The sequence below is a fragment of the Corvus hawaiiensis genome, chromosome 16 (genome assembly GCF_020740725.1).
Source record: "Corvus hawaiiensis isolate bCorHaw1 chromosome 16, bCorHaw1.pri.cur, whole genome shotgun sequence".
Lineage (NCBI taxonomy): Eukaryota > Metazoa > Chordata > Aves > Passeriformes > Corvidae > Corvus > Corvus hawaiiensis.
Genome location: NC_063228.1, coordinates 5109408 through 5129313, shown reverse-complemented (window position 1 = coordinate 5129313; position 19906 = coordinate 5109408). Strand labels below are relative to the sequence as shown.

General features: G+C 42.0%; 1 protein-coding gene across 2 annotated transcripts in view; it reads left to right on the top strand.

Moving 5' to 3' along the window:
- The window catches only part of CARD11 (caspase recruitment domain family member 11), a 46722-nt gene that overhangs the window by 9810 nt on the left and 17006 nt on the right, over positions 1-19906 (top strand). The window contains exons 1-9 of one of the 2 annotated variants that reach the window (XM_048321226.1): positions 3962-4304; positions 13217-13429; positions 14028-14165; positions 14800-15125; positions 15882-16061; positions 17631-17783; positions 17877-18002; positions 18483-18680; positions 19181-19360. In XM_048321226.1, the coding sequence (XP_048177183.1) occupies positions 13231-13429; positions 14028-14165; positions 14800-15125; positions 15882-16061; positions 17631-17783; positions 17877-18002; positions 18483-18680; positions 19181-19360 (1500 nt within the window). In that variant the 5' untranslated portion in view covers positions 3962-4304; positions 13217-13230. Of the gene's footprint in view, positions 1-3961; positions 4305-13216; positions 13430-14027; positions 14166-14799; positions 15126-15881; positions 16062-17630; positions 17784-17876; positions 18003-18482; positions 18681-19180; positions 19361-19906 lie in introns of those variants that run through there. The other variant, XM_048321225.1, reaches the window with a different exon arrangement.

The following is a 19906-nucleotide window of genomic DNA, read 5'->3' as shown; positions in this document are numbered from 1 at the left end:
AGACCAGAAATTTGTTCTACTGTGAATTTGGCCTTACACAAGCCCAAGAGAAACTGTACAGTTATATGCTGCCCATACCAACAATCCTTAATTCCTCCGAGAAAAAGCAGTGAGTGGGGTGAGTGCCTTCTGATGGTTGAATGTGGATTCTGAGCCACCAGCTGGACCATTCTGTCCTGAAAAGGAACAGCAACATTTTTGGCTAAGTGCTAAAGGTTTGCATATAAGAATCCAAAAGGAGCATATGGCCATTGCTTTAAACTTGCCTTATTCTTTAAAAATATGCTTTACCAGAATTATCCATTTCAGACCCTCTAACTGTGGAGTGAGAAAGTTTAATTCCCTTTTTTTTCCCTTGCTAGAATAAGTGGTATCATAAGTACTAGAAACAAACAGAGTTATTTCAGGAATTTGAACTGGGATAAGTCTGATTCACAGAGACTTCCATCACGACTCCACTGAAGATACCAGGAGCTGCGCATCAGTTGTTTGAAGAGAGCTGTTGGTCCTTGCTCAGTTCACCTCAACTCCACCATTCACCTCAGGACCAGCATTCCTGATAAAATGTGCAGTGTTACCCCAGTCCATCTTGGTGATAACATGTCTGGGTGTGGCTCTTTGCTATTGCAGGTAACGGATTGTGCAACAGTGATATGAAATTGTCCTGATGTATATAAGTAAGCAGGACCACCACTACTAAACTGCTTTTCACCCCAGAGAATGTTGTCATTGAGAGCACCCAAGGGGCTTGCCCACTCACAGAGTTACTCCTACAGCTCTTCTAGCAATCCAGGAATTATTAATAATTAGTTGCTCACAGGAAAGGTCCTGTAAACACTTCCTCCCACACTGATTGCTGTGAACAATTTCAGTGTGAGTGTGGGGAGAAAGCACAGCTTTGTGGTTACTGCAGTTCCCCTTGCAGAGCTCTCCCACGGCACTTGCCCACATCACACTGAGTCCCCTCTCCTGTGACGTTCTGTGTTCTGTGCTCCCTCACCGAGGCACCGAGTGGGGCACCAGGAGAGCACCTGTCCCTGCCTTCAGCTCAGGTAACTGTGCTGCTGTGCAGGGAAAGGCACCTGTGAAACCCCCTCCTGCAGGCTTGGGTGGGTGAAGCCAGAGCAAGAACTCCCAACCTCTCAAGAACTCAGGCAGAAGGTGGCAGAGGAAGCTCCCAGTAGTCTGAATTCCACCCAGTAATGCCGACCTCAGTGCTCATGTCAGCCTAGGACACAGCTTCTAAAACTGCTGATAATGAAAAGGCTGGACACATTCCTATTTGAAGAGGCTTTTTAAATTCTCCATATGCTTCGTTTAAAAAAATTCCTTTAATCTTTCTGATGTTTGCTGTACCCTGGAGAATAATGAGAGTTCTTTTCTCATTTGATGAGTCTATTGCTTTTACAGGATTTGAAACACTTGCTGACCTGAGTAGCTTATGACAAAACAGGATTTTGAATTCAGATCCAACTTGCTCTGCCTTGCTTCCTTTCCTAATCCAGAGTGAACCTTATCTGTTGTTATTTTGTATTTTTTGTGATGGGGTATCATGCTGGACTAATTACTGGCACAGAGAGGATCAAAGGGCCTTGCTCTCGGAGAAGGAAACTTGTGCATCATTCCTAAAAATTCTGAAACATGAGTGGAGAAAAGCAGGAGTTAAATTGGCTCCTGCATAACAGTTGCTTTGTCTTACGCTTGATGTTCCACCCCTGTGCCTAATTCCTCAGTCTTGTCTTCCATGGTGACTTCGTTAGCAATGAGATGCTAATTAAATTTCATATTTACGATTAGAAAATAAAATCATTGGACCTTTTTTAAATAGATTTTTATGAGTTTTGGCTCAGTTAGCTGAGTCAGCAGCATGGAATCTGCAAGGCTGAACTCACCGGCTTTGAAAATAAAAGATAAATAGAGCAACTAATGATGAAAGGAGAGTCTAATCTAAAACCTCATACAGTTTCTACACTGTATGAGCTTTTGAGCATAAGAAAAATAAATTTGTTTTCGTTCCTTCTAGAAAGTCATGTAGAAAGAACCCTTCTTTTATTATGTCTCAGAGGGTTCAAAGCTTAAAATTTCATTTAATTCTTCAAAACTCAGTTGTGGCTGGAAACAATATACTGAAAAGAGATTGATGCATCAGCAATGTTTGTCATCACCTGTTAGCTAGCAAAATATTTATTTCAGAGCTTAGAATTAACACAGGTAAGCACTGGCACACAGCATCTGCCCTCTTCCCCATGGAATGTGCACTGCTGGAGAGTTGATACAACACTAGAGAACCAGAACTACTTAAATACTGCTGCCAGCCAGATTTATAGGTGCTATAGAGAGCAGTTCCCCATTCATGTAAAAATTAGCACCTCACAAAGCTTTAAAGGCCCATTTTTCCAATACTTAGAATTTGAAGAATGTTCCAGTTGTGAGAAGATTTTTGAAAGCATTCAACTTCAATTTAAGTGTGTACAGAAGCCCTGATTTTAAAAAGTGCTTAACACTCACCAGGCCCGTGATTCATAGCACCACCTTATCCCACACTCCACGGCAAGGCTTGCAAAAATCTGCCCATTTATTTTGATGCCTAAATACCCCCTGTGCTCTTAGAAAATCTGACCCTAATTATGAGCTGTGCCCTGGAGCAGGAATGAGAAATAGGGGAAATCAATCCTCACGAGTGGAAGCCGTTTGCTTGTGCTCATCTTGTGTGTAACCTCACCTCAGACACAAATGCAATGCTGCATTTAAAACAAAGGCTTTTCTGCACATTCTGCAAATGATTTTGTTGTCAGCCTGTTCTAAGGAATTATTGTGCTCCAAGGCTTAAGATGGGAGAATAAAACAAACTTCCTCTGACTTTGAGTTTGTTACCACCCTTTGTACTGTTAAACATCTCCTGAAGATCAGGGTTTGGGTGCAAATAATCCTGCAAATATTGCTTTTGTAGTAGTTTTTGTAGATGTTGTTTTAATAACAGCTGCCCATCCTTAAAGGCTGGGATGCTCACAGATAGAATGTAATTCTGGCATCACTTTACAGTTGTTATTTTCACAAATATTTGTTTCCACAGTCAGCGGAGAATTCAATACAATTCTCATACTTCTTCTTACTTTGACTCATGGTCAAGAACCACACCAGGTGAAGGCAAATAGCCAGATTTATTGCTATTTTAGTAGTTTGTTTCTTTAGTCTCTTCAAAAAAAATACACATTAACCGTGAACTGAACTGGCCAGAGTTTGCTGATGAGACCAGAGTTTAGTCTCTTCCCATGGTTAGTTAATTCTTTGGGGATAAATTTTCCACATGAAAGCTTTACAGTATTTTATTCTCTATCTTCAGAGCAATGGGCTTAGTTATGGAGAGAGAAACAGAAAATGCTTAATTCCTCCTTACAATGCTTTGAACCTAGAAAATATAGAATTGCCAAGTATTTGGCATTATCTCTTCCCCAAGACAGCAAGACAAGGTCATGGAGACATTACCACTACAGAAATAATGGACAGACAATGTACAAACAGACCATTTTTCCTTTAGATTGCTACGGAAGTGACTTATAGGAGCCATTCTGGAAGACGGAGAGCGAATTGTCTCTCTGTTTTGCAGAGATTGCTTTCCTGCTCTTAATTGCAGGCCTTTGGTGACAGGGCATGGCTAAGGAAACCCAGCTGGGTTCTCTGCAGGAAAAAGGGACCTATCTGAGGTCCTCCTCCTGCTCCATGCAAAGCCCCCAGCTCTCCGTAGCGGTGAGAGAAGTTCCTCTAAGACTTTCCTCAGCAGTGGTATCACATTTGAAAGTTACCCACAAGCTCTGTTCAGAAGAAAAGGGAAGTAAGGCAGCCCCCAGCACCTTTCTGCCTGCTATATATAGACGGTAAGTCTGAGAGAGAGGGTGGTGGGTGTAAGTTTCCGGAGCTGCGTGAAACAGCCCCACAACACTGGTGAAAAAAAAGAGAAGGCACAGAGCAAGAAGAGGAGGTGACCAGAATGCACAAGCAGGGAAGATCTATTCATAAAACAAGCACAACCATTTCCATGTGCAAGGAGTAAAATATCAAGCTCCTTCTGATTCCCACTGAGGGTTTGCCCTTCCTAGGCCAGGCTGCTGTGATTTATCGTAGGCTTTTTCTCATCAAATGGCATCCAGTTGTCATCTGTGTGTGTTGTGTGCTGCTGACTGAGATGTTCCTGCAGCTCTGAGCAAGGTGAAAGGATTTGGCCAATGAGCAGAGCATCCAGCACTATGGCAGACTGTGGCTAGGAGTGAAGCTCACCTCTTCCAGTGAGTTGTTGGTTGTGTAAGGTATGTATGACATTGTTCCAGCTACAGTGGAGCTTTAAAATTAGAGTCTGTTTTAAAGTAATGGTTACAAAGAGGTCACAAAAAGGAATAAAGTGTAGATATCTGGTCAATCTACATAACCTATGCATTTACATAAAATGATCAAAATGGATGTGTGGACCATGGGAGTCATCAGCTTCAGGAGAATAGCCAGTGCTTGATGCAACAGGATATGTTGCTGGAAATTAGAAGCTCAACACGACTGGGTAAGTCTTCACAGAGTTCGGTGGGAGCTATTATACCTTTGCAGAATATTTAAGATGTTTAACTGAATCACATTCTCATCACAATCAGTGCATGCTGTTTTTGTAGTGCAGTATTGCATGGTTGCATGGGGGTTGTTTTTCATGTATTTGGAGTAGTTTGTTAAGGTTGTTCTTAATAGGGGAGTTATGAGAGTTGGCTTCTTATTTGCCTCTCTTTGTATTTAGTGTGTTTTGACTAGATGTGGGATTCTTTAACTGCTGGAGCTGTGTCAGGGGGGTTTAGGTTGGATATTGGGAAAAGGTTCTTTGCCCAGATGTTGGTCAGGCACTGACCAGGCTCCCCAGGGAATGGGCACAGCCCCACAGCTGCCAGAGCTCCAGGAGCGTTTGGACAATGCTCTCAGGCACAGGGTGTGATTTTTGGGTGTCCTGTGCAGGGCCAGGAGCTGGACTGGCTGATCCTTGTGGGTCCCTTCCAACTCAGAAGATTCCATAATTCTATGATTCTCCGTATAGATCTCTGTCTTACTTTCCTACCATGTTATAAAGCCTGCTATATGAAATATTATTTACAAAGTTTCCTGGGTCATGGTGAATTACAGTGAGATTATCTGACAGTATTCAAGATTGGAGTGTGACCTCTTCTGTTTTAAGAATGGCCTACACATTTACTGTCGATTGTTTCTGAATGTGGAGATTAAGTGAGTGCAGTCCTCTCCTTGAATGCGTTCTGCGTTATCCTTTGACTGTCTGGAGATGAGAGTATCACCTACAGAGGGTCATTAACTGACTAGATGGAAAGTGCTCTTCTCTCTGTTATTTTTTAAAACTTTTGTAATGTAAGAGTTTGTAGAAAATGACAATTTTTTCAAGAAACAGACTAAGTAGGAGTTTTGTTTGGCAGAGCTACAATTCTTTCTCTCTTCCTGATGTGACTTGTATTAATAGAAGTGAAATGTTAACAGCCCTGATAAGAATCAGGCTGTCTGTGCCAGGGTTGTGTGGGTTTCATATGTACCAGTTAATGAACCTTTGTCCTTACCAGGTTCTTATGTAGTTCAGTCTGTGGAGATCCCTCACAAACACTGGCTCTCTGTACCAAAGGATGTGCTGGGGTTTGTAATTTGAGCACACATTTACTGGGACCTAACCTACTGTCATCAAAGCCAATTGCATCTTTGAGCAACTTGAATTTTTAATTCAACATTCCTCCTAAACACGCAGGACTTGCCCCCAGCTGTGCCTCCTCCTCCTCTTGAGCTGGCTAGAATCTCATTATCAATTGTAAAAACAAAGTGAGTCAGTCTAAAGAAAAAATTAACCTGGGACCCAGTAATGACTTCTAAGGCGTCTGTTGGACCAGCATTCTCATGAGCCTCGGCAGCCCGAGGATGACAGCTTCTTTCTTAGATCTTGGCTTTTAGCACACATTAGTTGAAAGGAAATGCTTGTGTCAGTAGCTGATTCTCCAGAACAGAAGGGCAACTATATAAACATATTTGTACTACGTTAGCACAGCGATTTCTGCTGCCCTCCTCATCACTATGGAACAGGACGGAGCATGTGTAGATTAAAGCATTTGTTAAATGTCAGGCGCTCAGCTCTCCGCTGCTACTTTGCAAAAAAATAGATGCACTGAAGGCCTGTGGTAAATTATTTCTTTTAATTACTGTGCCATTATCTTGATTTGCATGCTCAGAAGTAACGCTGATTTCTAATGTTTCAGGATCTGTGGAAGGTCCTTCCCTATTTATTCCCACATTCCTTGCCTTTGCCTTTAGTAAGGCCTTTCCTATTCTCATCTCTGTCTCACTTTTGTTCCTCACTTTCATTCTCTTTCTTTTTCTTTTCCTGTTACCTTTTTATATTTTCTTTTCCCTTGACCTCACCATTTTTCACCCTCAAATCTCATCTCTCTCTCTCCCCTCTTCACTTTTTTTTTCTGCATCTCTCATTGTTCATATCTCTCACTTCTCATTTACTTTTACACATATTAGCGTTGAATAATGGCAGTATGGAAGTTTCTGAAGCCTGGGTACCAGATTCTCAAACAACATGTGGAAACAGAATAATACCCATCTAATCACCAGTGTAGATACTGGCATCAGGAGGACAAATCTCTCTCTGTGGACCCCAGAGGGAACCCGAGGCTCAGGATGGCTGGAAACTAATGTTTGGAGAGCACTCCAAGGTGGAAGTATAAAATGGTGAAATGAAGAGTTTTGAGCAGAGCATTTTCCATTCACTAGAGAGGTACTGGATTTTTAAATTCATGCCTGATTCAAAACAGCGAGATCAATCCACCCCCAAAATTTGCTCCTCTCTCAGTAGTGCTTAAACTGTGTGTTACTGCCAGAGCTGGAAGTAGCTTCATTGTTTGTAGGAAATAGTGACACACAGAAAATGACAGTTGTCAAAACATCATTTCAGCTATTTGCAGAGGAGGATTTTTCCATTGTCTTTGTTTATTATCAATAATGTGTGTGCTACAACCAAAGCTGATTGGATGCTGCCTGTTCGAGGCAGCACAACCTGCTGTCAGTTGGCCATTGAGCAAAATGAGTCACTTCCTTCCTGTGCGATCAAGCGATGGGAGCTTGGAGCCTCTAAAGCTGCCAGACTCGAGGAGGAGGTACACCAGATCCTGCCAGCAGGTGGGGTGTGAAATGGAAAAGCGCAGATCTCAGCCTTGTATGAAACAGAAATCGTTGCAGGATCCTAAGGAGTATTGCTGCACTGATTGGGGTCTTTGCAACAGTATTGCATGGGGCAAAAGGATGTTCTTAATGTGTAAATAGTGTTTTCCCCCAGAAAGCAATAGGAATTGTATAGAATTTCATTTGCAATTTCAAAATACACAAAAGCTCAATGTAGTAAGTGTGGCATTCAGTTCATTCATTGTTCAGCTCTTAGGCAATATTGTCCTGCAATATTGAACACTTGTCTGTTTTTGTTGCACATGGTGTTTTCTGGTTTAGGTGGTTCTAAGCAAACTGTTGGCTGTCCTGACTGACACCACCAATAACTGATCCATGCTTTATGTATGAGTTATGCTTCCTTTTTTTTTTTTCCCTGAGATGGGGTTTTATATGGATCTGTTCTTAGGAAAGTAAATAAAGGCAAAGAAAGTGATGGTTAAAGAGATTTCCAAGAGTATTAATTCTTCTGAACCCCTTCTGTTAGGACAGGAATAGTGATTAGACATAAATCTCTGATTTATTCCACTGCTTGGTTTGGTTGGTTTTTTTCCAGGGGGCAGAAGTACTGAATGAGAGTAACAGAATAGAACCCTTCATTTCTTTTTCTCTCACTTGGTTGCTGAACTTATAGTTAGGAAAATGAAGGGAATTTTCTTTCTCCCTTCTGAAGCCAGATGAAGATGCCTCCAGAGCTCTCTGAAGCAGTTAGGGAGTTTGGTTTGCTTCCTTCTCCCTCTCTTCTATTCAGAAAATGGGAGTACTACTCATGTTAGCTACCAAAGATCTAGCTTTGCCTCCCTGAAGCCTTGCAGGTCTGCTGGTGTTTGAGGTTTCTTTTGTAGGCTGTGTGGAACAGGAAGATTGACTCAATTGAATTGAATAGGACATTTTTGTGCAAAAATAATCCTATTTTGTGTTTAAAGCTTCTTGCTCTTCTATTACTTTGGTATCTCTTATTCAATTTTTTTCTTTTATATTTTGTTGAAATAAGTAAGCTGGTTGAATCTCTTGTATAAAGAAGGGGTTCTGAGATACACAGAATGGTTCTTTTCATGTGCATCATTATGACCCAAAACAGAAACACAGCCCACTCAACAGTGCTGCTGCCTTCAGAAAGTGTTCTGAAGCCTGCGAAGTCTGAAGTAATAAAACTGCACTAATAATAAATATTTTTCTGGGGACTTTCCATCTCAGTGGTTCCATGTGCTTTGCAGTCACTAATTAACAAGTCCTACCTTGTCATAAACATACCCATGCCAGCCTTGTTTTCAGGTGGGGACACTGAGGTAGGAAGAATGGATAGAAAGTGCAAATTCTTAAAGGCAGATGAAGACACTGTCTCGTCTCCCTTGGGATTCTGGATTTAGACATCTGTATCGAAAAAAATTGCAAGGATAGGTAATCAAATTTAGTCCTCTCTATCAATGTTTAAGCCTTTTAAAAGTGGTTTTCAGTACCATAGAACATCCAGAGAGCAGCCAGAATAATTGGAAACTGCTGGTATTCAGCATTTCAGAAAGCCTGGAGGGCACACAGAGCTCTCCTGTCCTTAAGCAAAGGAATATAATTTCCTTATCACACTTTAAACTGTGACTTTCCTCTAAAAGTAAAAATAGCTCTAAATCCCTTTGTGGTTTTGTGGTTCTCTGATATTGCAAATCTGCACATATCCACACAAGCAGCTTTTGAGAAAATCACCCAGTTGTTACACTTTGTCATGTGAGGTGCTATACAAACTGCAGGGAGAAAAGACATTGCCCCACGGACTCTGGAGATGTGCAGAGAAAGAGGATGTAGAACAACACCCTCAAATTGTTGAGGATAATTAGATACACAAAGTGTTGGTTTCATCTTTATTTTTGGTTTAAAGTATGATGATTTATATGTAGTTCATTCATACTTAGCATTTAACATAAAATGCTGTTTCTTATTAACTTATAATATGCAAAACATTTTGTGTGCTGTGATTTCTTTTCAAATACTGCCAGTCTGCAAGCATCTGTGACAAATGCAGAAATTCAAAACATTACAATAGATTACCTCTTCCAAAATAAACTTTCTTCTGCTTCTCAGTATGAAGACAAAACCACTTTTACATATTTCACAAAGGTGATATCAGGAAATCAGAAACCTGAGCTAAAAGCTGCATTTGCAGTTGGCTACACAGCAGCTCCTGAGTATTGACAGGCTGGCAGGAATTGAGAGCACGGGGATGCAAATAATTAAACAGCTGAAGGGTTAATTTCTGCACCATCATCAAAGAAGCACAAAAAACAAAAATGAAGCTTTAGATGTGACCTGACGATGAGCACTTTATAGAACCCCTGGGTCTGAAGCCTGCAGGCTTTGTTCCCTTGATCAGTGGAGAGTGTCACTGACATATGAGAGTGTGGAGTCTGAGTGAGAACAGAGAGCAGCTTTAACTGCAAGGTGATTTGTTCAGCTGAAAAATACACCACAAGAAAACCAGCAAACATACAGAACAATTCATTTGTGTGTAACAGCCAGCAGAAGGATAGTCCCTGAGAGAGAAAAGGAGACGAGGGGAGCAGAGTGTTCCTTTTAATGTAAAAAGGGATTCTCTCTTTTATTTGTCTACATCTACAGAGACCTTTGAAATAGATAGAATTAGCTGAGATTATTACTGGATTAAGCTCTCCTGAAGTTAAAAGCTATTTTGTATACTAACTACTGAAAGGAGCAGCAGGAGAGCAATTTTTTAACTGCTGTGGTGATTTCTGATTTCTTTTTGCTTCATGTCTGTTGAAGTCAGTCCAAGTCTGTGACTTCACACCTGTGATTTGTAACGGATGCCATAGTATTTCTATGAAGTATTACAACTCCTGGATGTGTTAGTTTACAGCTCAAGAGGTGCTGGAATCACAAAGTAGATAATGGTAATAAAGATCAGATTTAATAAGTGATTACACATTTGAAAACATTTTAAATCTGTCATTTTTAATTTTATAGGTGAAAACAACTTTTCTGCAATATCATCATAGAAAGGAAGGACAGAAGCAGGGAATAAGGGCTATTAAATGCCTAGAAAATGCATGTACTGCTAAAAAACTCCTAAAATTAAAGCCAGTAATACAAGACCTTTATTGGTTTCCCACTGAGTTTCGGTTGTTACATCTGGGTTTTTGACCAGCACACCAAAATTTCAACCAATGGCAAGCGTTTTGTTTCCTCTTCAGTATTATATTAAATACTAAATCAAAGAATTATTTGCTCAGTAGGAGGGGTTCTGCACTAAAATCAGCTGTTCATTGCTATTTTCTCTGGAACAGCTCCACAGGACACTGGAGTTCCATGGGGGTTCTGCTCTTAGACCAGCCTGGCCAAAGAATCACAACAAAGGCAACGCCTCAAGCTCCAGGAAGGGGAAGAGAGATACCTGTTTCACACCCCTGGGAGCTGATGGACAGCACAGGAAGTTAGGACAGATCTTAGCTGTGATTCTGGCAGGGCATTTCCAAGGTGGAATTCCAAGGAAGAAAGCAAAAGGGAGAGTCTGACATTCCTACATGGCAGTGAAGGACCACCCCACTAAGTGTCATTTCTCGGGGCTTTCTCCTTATTAATACACTGTGTTCAGCAGGAGTTTGCTACCAGAAATCTCCTTTTAAAATTCTTAGCCACCCATCCAATATACTTATTGCTTTCCCATTAAACATTATGTCCCCAAAATAACAGTATGGATGTATTATGCCCATACACAAGGGACTATTTGGTAAAGATTTTTTTTAATGTCAGGTTAAAAAAAAAAGCGTATTTGTGTTGAGAATTACGCTGATGAGTGAACTCTTCTTTGAATCATTTAGTGGAGAAATCCCTTACTAATGTCCTGAGGGAACTGCTGACAGTGTGCAATAATTTCTGGTTCAGTGCAGCAGATTACAAGATATCTTGCGTTTTATGAAATTCAGGCAAGTGCTTCTTCTGCACTCTGAGGTCCATCTGTGAGCTCCCTGGTACGCTCCCAGAAATTAAAGGGCCTGTGACTCTCCTTTTCTCAGCTGCAGTGGATGGCTGTGGCTGTGAGCTGACTGAGGTACTGTGTGACCTTCTGCTTCACTGCCTTCTACTCCCCAAAGTCCAGCTTCTCCAATTATGTAGCGTTTGTTAAATTCACCTTTGAAGTGAAATACAGTTACTTCCAGAATAAGTGGTGGAGAATGAGGCTCATGAGAATGTGTGAGGACTTCAGATGAAGCTCTTTCCCCTTTAGCATTCCTCCCACTGCAACCTGCTTTGTAAAGCTTTTTCTCTACTCTTTTACCTTTATTCTGCTCATTGCTTCAGTGTCAGTTTTACCACACATAGATACTGGCATTCGGTGAGAATTTCACCCAGCCAGTGTGGAGCTCATAAGATCAGGGAGATTTTTCCCCTAACTACAGCCTTGCCCCATGATTCTGGATCCCATTGAACGGCCTTGCTCTTCCTGGCCCTCTGAGGACTGCTGTCTCTCCCAGAATATTCGATATTCTGAACTAGAGTAATGAATCCACATGCAAGCATCAAAGCAAATCTGGAAAAAGTGGCTCCTAGGATGTGAAACTGAAAAGAACTCTGCTGGAGTACAGGAGAAGAACAAAGCCCCTGGCAATACTCCCTTAACTTGCCCATACTGTGAGGAACCATCCAAATTTTTCTCACAGAGATATTGAAACCCCAACTAGGATTTTTGACAAATTGAAAAAGCTTTTAAAAGCATCAAGCAGAGAGCATGCATTGTTTTTGTAGGAATAGTCTGTATTTCATTATGTGAGAACACTGACAAACGCATTATTTAGCAGATTAGCACTTTTGGCTTTAGTTTTCAAAATGAAGAATTAATAACCCTTGGCTGTGCAGTTTATGAGCTGGTTTTGCCCAGGGATGCTCCGTGTAACGCAGGCTGCTCCCCAGTTCCTACAGCTGGAAGCTGAGGAAAACAACATGTTGCTTTTGAGGTCTTTAGTTACTGATTACCAGCAAAGCCTCATAAAGCACAGCTCTCGTCGCATATGATCCAAGAATTGCATATTCTTCCACCAGGGTCTCTGAACTTGAAATAGAAGCTTATGTTCCACGTGCCACCTGGATCACGAGATTCTGTGAAAGCTAGAATGCAAAATAGCACTAAGTGAAAAGTTAATATTTATTACAAAATAAAGAAGGAAAGATTTTTTTGGTTTTTTTGCAAAGTTTCTTTTGTTTTAACTTCAGTACAAGTTTTCTTGCCTCACTGTAGCCTGCCATATAACCTTCTCTAATGAGGTGGGTACAAATTAGGAGCTGGCAGGAAATTGCTTTGCAAGCACTCAGAAACCGTGTGACAGCATTTGCATGAGTCAAGAACATTTTCAGACTGCAGTGACACAACGCTGTTACCTCCCCCCTCCTGCAGGCAAAGGCAAGGTCTGAGCTCCCAGGTACCTGTACTCACACCCCTCAATGCATCCACAGCCGGCTGCAGACACAGACCTGCCTTAACTGTTCTTGTGTGCAGCCACTTACAGGTGCTGGCTCATCACATCTGCACAGGTTCACCTCAGTACAGCTGAGAGGAGCAAAGGAGGTGAGGATAAATGCCTTCATTGCCTGCAGCCAGTATTTGTCTTTGCTCTGAGCTCTGCAGGTTCATTCACTTCTTGCCTTGCATTGTGCCCTTTGCCACTGCCTCTCTTGAGCAGAGGGATCCTCTGACTTGTAGAGACCTTGGTGGAGTTGGGTGAGTGCAGATTCATCACTGGAGAGCGATGAGCAATAGTTCACAGACTCAAGATAGCACTTCTGTGAACTGTCATTTCCCAGATAAGCTGTGGACAGGCTGCACTTCAAACAGCTTCAATATTGGGCAAATTCAGCATTAGTCAGAAGTGGTTCTGAGCTCATCCCATATGACGTGGAAGTACAAAAAACTACTGGGATTGAAGCTCTCCTGCTTGGTGTTCATTTGCCAGTTGTTTCCCTTGTTCAGGAGCAGAGCCAGAGATGGATGACTGCCTGGAGACACTGAAAGATGAAGAGGAGGCTTTGTGGGAGAATGTGGAATGCAACCGGCACATGCTGAGCCGCTACATCAACCCAGCCAAACTTACCCCCTACTTACGGCAGTGCAAAGTCATCGATGAGCAGGATGAGGATGAGGTTCTCAACTCCCTTATGCTGCCCTCCAAAATTAACAGAGCAGGTAATTGTCTGGTCAGTGGCTCTATCTGCATCCCTGTGTGAATGGCTTTGCTTTGCTAAGTCTGGAGGGAGCTGTATCAAGTTGCACATCACCAAATGAAAACCTTTAATCTTATTTAGAGGAGGTTTAAAGTAAGGGAGGATTCTGGTGCTATTTTGATCACAAAGACTCTTTCCAGTGCTGTGCAGACTGGAGCTCATGGGGTTCAAACTCCCGTCAAGGCCTTGGCAAATATTTCAGTTAACATGAGCAGCAGCCAGTGCCATTCTAGGAGCAAATTTTCAGCTTGCAGTACTTTGTGATTTGTCACTGGAGGATCTGCCATCCTTGCCTGGTAAAGGCTGCACTGAATAACTTGTCCTTTGAAATTTCCAGACCAATTTGCCCATTCTACTCCTTCAGAATAACGATCAGCACAAACATGTAGAATTGGTGGCATTACTTTATGGGCTCAGCTGAACTCAGTTAATCAGCCAGATTTTGCACAGCTCGTTGCCGTGGCAGAGATGAACCTTAGGCAGATCTGACTTCAGGGATGTGGTACTTGCTCATGCTACTGATGGGGCTGATGTGTCTCCTCTCTTCTGTCTGTACCCAGGCCGACTGCTGGACATCCTCCACACCAAGGGCCAGAGAGGCTACGTGGTGTTCTTAGAGAGCCTGGAGTTTTACTACCCTGAACTCTACAAACTGGTGACAGGGAAAGAACCTACTCGGAGATTTTCCACTATTGTTGGTGAGTAGAATCAATCATAAAGGAGCCTGTTGAACTAAGGACTATCTGGAAGACTGGCTTGTTTTTTTTTTTTTTGGGAAAGAAGTGGAAATAAAAGCTAATCTTATTGTAGCATTCTGCAGCTTTTCAGTCCCCTTCAAAGCAAAATGTGGTAGGTAATATATAAAGCAAAGGGACATCCTAGCTGTCTGAATGAAGCTGAAGAGCTTCAAATGAAATGATAGACATTGCCAGAAATCTCAGGAGAAGCTATATTGGAACAGTGAACTAAATTACACTGATGACCTACACATGTGCAGCACATTTGATGCATTCAGATTAATTGAACTTGTACAGATTCATTTTACAAAGGTTGTGCTATTTCTACGGGCTCAGCTGAAACAAGACAAATGTAAAGGCTTTGTCTTCTATCTAGACAAGCTGTATGTGTGTATATTGGGATTCTGATACCAGTGTGTTGTGTAATATTTGTACTGTTAGACATACAGATGTGTATGAATTTGTGCAAATTCTGCACCTCTGTACATATTCTGGCCCCTTGTTTCTTACTTAGTTCTTCTGATCCTACTTGTTAATAAAGTAACTTAAATAAGGTACTTCACTAGACATTGATAAGCTGTTCAAACATTTTCAGTGGAGGAGGGACATGAAGGCCTAACCCATTTCCTAATGAATGAGATCATCAAGCTGCAGCAGCAAGTGAAGACAAAAGACATGCAGCGCTGTGAGCTCCTGGCCAAGTCCCGCCAGCTGGAGGATGAGCGAAAGCAGCTAAAGCTGAACAAGATAGAGCTGCTGACCTTCCAGGAGAGGTACAACAAGATGAAAGAGGAGAGAAACAACTACAACGATGAGCTGGTCAAGGTGAAAGATGAGAACTACAATCTGGCCATGAGATATGCCCAGCTGAGTGACGAGAAGAGCATGGCTGTGATAAGGAGCCGGGACCTGCAGTTGGAGGTGAGATAAATGCTCTGGGGTGCTTTAGTCAGCAACAGCAATGGAGAGCGCCAGTGGCATCTGGGAAAATGAGAAGCAGAAAGGTGTAGAGCTCTCTTTTGCTTGCTGATATGGGATACACGTCATAAGGTCACCCCAAGACATTACCCAGATGATTGGAGGCATCAATGTATAGAAATGCCAACTGCAGTGAGGTGTATTAATGGCAGATAATGAATTAACAGAATGCAAGTAAAAATAAAATTTAAAACATACTTCCTTACTAAGAACATAATTTTGGCTTTTTTAGGCTTAGTAATATCTTGGTACAGTTATCCAGCAGCACTACAGCTGCTGAGGGTTTATTCAGAAACATATCGTGAATTTTCTCCTGTTTTTCCTGATCCAAATAGTCCACGTGCAAAAAGCACAATGTGTGGTCAGCCTCTTCAGTGTTCATTCTGTTTCATACGTCTTTATTTATTGAAGGATTGGGGACATGTCACTTTTTTTTAATCCAGGTGTTCTAAATATTCACAATCAGCCCATATGAGTTACAGCTGGCAAGTAGCCGGTTTGTACTTGAAACTTCACCAGTTCAGTTGTGGACATTCAGCACCCAATTATCAACTCCTCCTTAGCATTCACAGTTTAAACTATTTTTCCCCCTATGTTTTCACCTGGAAGTGAGAGCTTTTTCAGAGCACTAAATGTCAGAGCTAGGAAGGATTCTCTCCCTCTCCTCTTTTTCCTTTTCACTCTCCCTGGCTGCTCTAGATTGACCAGCTGAAGCATCGCTTGAACAAGGTGGAAGAGGAGTGCAAGCTGGAGAGGAACCAGTCTTTGAAGCTGAAAAATGATATCGAAAACCGACCCAAAAAGGAACAGGTTCTGGAGCTGGAGCGGGAAAATGAGATGATGAAGACTAAAATCCAAGAGTTACAGTCCATCATTCAGGTATAAAAGCAGATTGCTGCCTTTAAATCCAAACTCAAGCATATTCCAGTTACAGTGCAGGAAGTGTTGGCTGAAACCTCTGCCTGCAAAGCTTCAACCAGCATAAGTGCAAAGTTTGACAAACAGAAGGCTGGTTGTACAGCTCCCAGCTGCCTGGAGTGCTCCCTGCGCAGACACATGCATGAGGAGGAGCTCTACAAAAATAGTCCTCTAAAAAAAATCAAGTGTACATGAGAAATTGGCTCTTCCAAGAATGCAGTGTTGAATTGCTGAACATTGTACCAGCCTGTCACTGCAAAGCTCTGTTAAACAGCCAGTCCAGAAATTTCTGACAGTGGCTCTGTGTACCCTGTGTCAGGCTGTTGTCATATCTTTGCCAAAAAGGTTTTAATGAAGCAGAGGGTAACAAAGGTTCCTGTACGTGAGCGGTCACTAAGCACCAGGGTGCCCTGGAGAATCCTGCTTGCACAGGGAGCTCAACTAATGTGTGTTTGGGTAGGTAGGGAAAACAAATGATGTGCAGCACATTTAGAGCTTAGCCAAATAATGGGATATATATGAGACTGCTTAGCACTTTGTTGGAAATGTTTGTGGCATTTTAAAATGACACTTAAAAATTATCAATAGAAGGCCTTTCAGAAATGGCTGTAGCCTCTAGCAGCGCCTAACGATTCTTAGTTCTAACACAAATCCAATTCAAAGGTTGAAAAACAGTGTAGGATAGAAGATTCTGGGAGTTCTGGTCCATGTAGGTCTGTTATATTAATTGAAATGGTCTTACAGCACTTAAAGAAACAGAGAAATAGCTAAAAATAGGATTTAAATTCTCCTAAGCAAAAGTATAAATAAACTTGAACCAGGTTGTTTTAGAAATGCTTAGGAATGCTTAGAAATACTGGATAACCGAAATGTCCCTGAAATCTCCAATTCAGTCTAGGTATTTCAAAAAAAAAAAATATGCATATTCCTTGCTGGCATTTCATGCTTTTTTCATCTTCCATTTATGGTTAATTTTGGATGGCAATTATGTGTTGGAACCTGCTTTGGTAATCTTTTTAATTTTAAATCTGAAAGAAATTATATTCCTGGACAGTGTGGGAAGTGAAGTAGTGGTACAAGGTACTCCAGGCATGTTTAATATTCTCTGAGCACAGCTCTGCAAAGCCTGTGCATGACTTAAAAATTCTCCTGAATATTTTCTTAGGCCCTGCTCTTTGGAAGAGGGTGATTTTTGTGCTCAGTGAGAGCTGATTAATAGAAAAGAGTTTTGAATGCAGGGCTTGGAGTGAAGAACTGTCACTGCATCCAAACCAGATCAAATTACAGCCAGTACAATAGACCAGTAAAACAGTTCCTTCATCAGATTATTCTGACAGCAAGACGGATTTTATTCATCTTTTCTGACAATGCTTTAAAATATGAACAAATGTCCATCTCTTCTCCTGCTTTCCCATTGCAGTACCTTGTTCATTTGCTATTCCTCTTGCCTGTTACTGTCTTTGATACTTTTCTCCCTGCAAAACTATTTTCTGTTTCCCTGGCCTGGCTCTAAAAAATGTCTTTCCTCAGGCTGACAAGAGGGGTTTGCCAGATTCAGACAAAGCCATTTTGGATATTCTGGAACACGACCGTAAGGAGGCACTGGAGGATCGTCATGAGTTGGTCAACAAGATCTTTAATCTCCAAGAGGAGATTCGTCATGTGGAGGACTTGAGAGACAAGGTGAGAAATGGAAGGGTTGAGAGATGGAATATCTCAGGCTGGTGCCCAAAATGCCTCTGGGAGTGGTGGTGGTTAACAGTTTGTCATTTCCAGTATCTTGAGGAGAAAGAAGATTTGGAGTTAAAGTGCTCAACACTAGGAAAAGACTGTGAGATGTACAAGCACCGCATGAACACTGTAATGATACAGCTGGAAGAGGTGGAAAAGGAGCGGGACCAGGTATCTCACAGTTAAAGTGGGGGAAATCAGTAGCAAAAGCCTCTATCTCCTCTGTGTCACTTTGGGGAATTGTGGGTAATTGGGCCCAAAATACCATTATAAAATAAGCAGTTAAAAGAATTACTTGTTGGGATTTGCATTAGGGTAATTAAACACAGGGTAATATTGGGTTGTTTCCACAGTGTAGCATCTGGCAGGCAGAGCCAGGATCTTAACAACAGCTCCTGCAAGGCTTTATGTCAGTGTCAAGTCACCCCGTTTGCACTCTGGGACATTTTCCCACCAACCCAGAGGGAGATGTAAACCCTCATCATCATAATTTTTGATGGTGCTACTGTGGCACATCCTGGTCCTGATTGCTGTGTTAATGGGTGACTGGGTACCACTTCTGAAGTGCCCGTTGCCAGCACTTCACAAACAAAAGCAGCAGGAGGAGGGTCTGGTGCCCAGGTGCCACAGAGGGTTCTTGCCCCGCTGCAGGCATTCCGCTCGCGCGACGAGGCTCAGACGCAGTACTCACACTGTCTGATAGAGAAGGACAAATACAGGAAGCAGATCCGGGAGCTGGAGGAGCGGAACGACGAGCTCCGAATCGAGGTGGTGCGGAAGGAAGCGTGCATCGTCAACCTGGAGTGCAAACTCCGGCGCCTCTCCAAGGACAACAACTTCCTTGACCAGGTACAGCTGAGCAAAACAGATGTGATCTCTTTTGTTAAGACTTGCTTTTGCAAACATTTTGGTCTGGAAGGGAGAGGGGACTTTTTAAATTCTTTCCATGAATTAACTGAAAAAAATAATCTCCTCCTACTAAATGTCAGTGTTGTGAATTCTTTGCTGTAGTGTTGTTCAGGTTGTCTGTCATGCACATGCCTTCCCAAAGGCTGCCATTCCACAGCTTGACTTTAAATGGTAGGGAAAGAAATACAGAAAACCAATTATTCTCTAAACTGGGTTAGAAACTACAAATATTTTTAGGAATGTGAGTGAAACAGAATTCAGGCAGTGAACAGAAATCCCCTCTAATCTCAACCCAAATTATTGATTGGGTTTGGAGCCACATTCTACATGAACTTCGGAAGCACAGAGTCACAATAGGTTCAATCGGATTGCTCTAAAGGAAGGTCATGTGTTGTACCAAACTGGTCTCAGAAGTAAAAGTGTTCCCTTGTGACCTTTAGAGTTTGCCACGGAATCTTCCCATTACCGTTATCTCCCAGGCCTTTGGGACTTCTGGCCCAAAAGCCAATGGTCAGGAAGCCGATGACTCCTCCACTTCTGAAGACTCTCCAGAAGACAACAAATTCTTCTTGCCTGATCAAGTTCGTCTCAAGAGAAGAGTGAACCTAAAGGGGATCCAGGTGTGTCTGAATCTGAGGCTGGAATGACACAGAGCAGGGACTGTTAGAACTATCAGACATAACACATGTTGTGGCAGTGCCTCTGAAACTGCTGTAAAGGTAATAGATTTGTGTATGATAGTGAGCTGTCAGTTTTTGCCCTGTGGTGATTTGCATCTTGAGGAGCAGATCTAATCAGGCTTTATAGACTGTTTTCTGTCCCTTCTCCCCATTTTCTGTTTTCTTCTTGCTTCTGCTGTTCATTCACATTCTTGGAGCGTTGTCAATAAATTGATTCTTTGCCTCCTTAACATTAGTGGGGAAAAAAAATGACATAATGCCTGAGGTCCAACACACACTGAAGGTGAAAAACAAAGTGTTGGAGGAAAAGCTCTCAGCAGCTGGAAGGAAAAATAGAAAGAAGTGGACACAATCTAGAGCAAAATTAACCGTCTAATTTAGAATTAAATTATGGCAATTTCCTCACCCTTAACAGGAAGGGGTAGCATGAGTTAGGTTCATGATTTTCCCAACCAGCTGCATTCACACAGCTATTATCTGATGCTG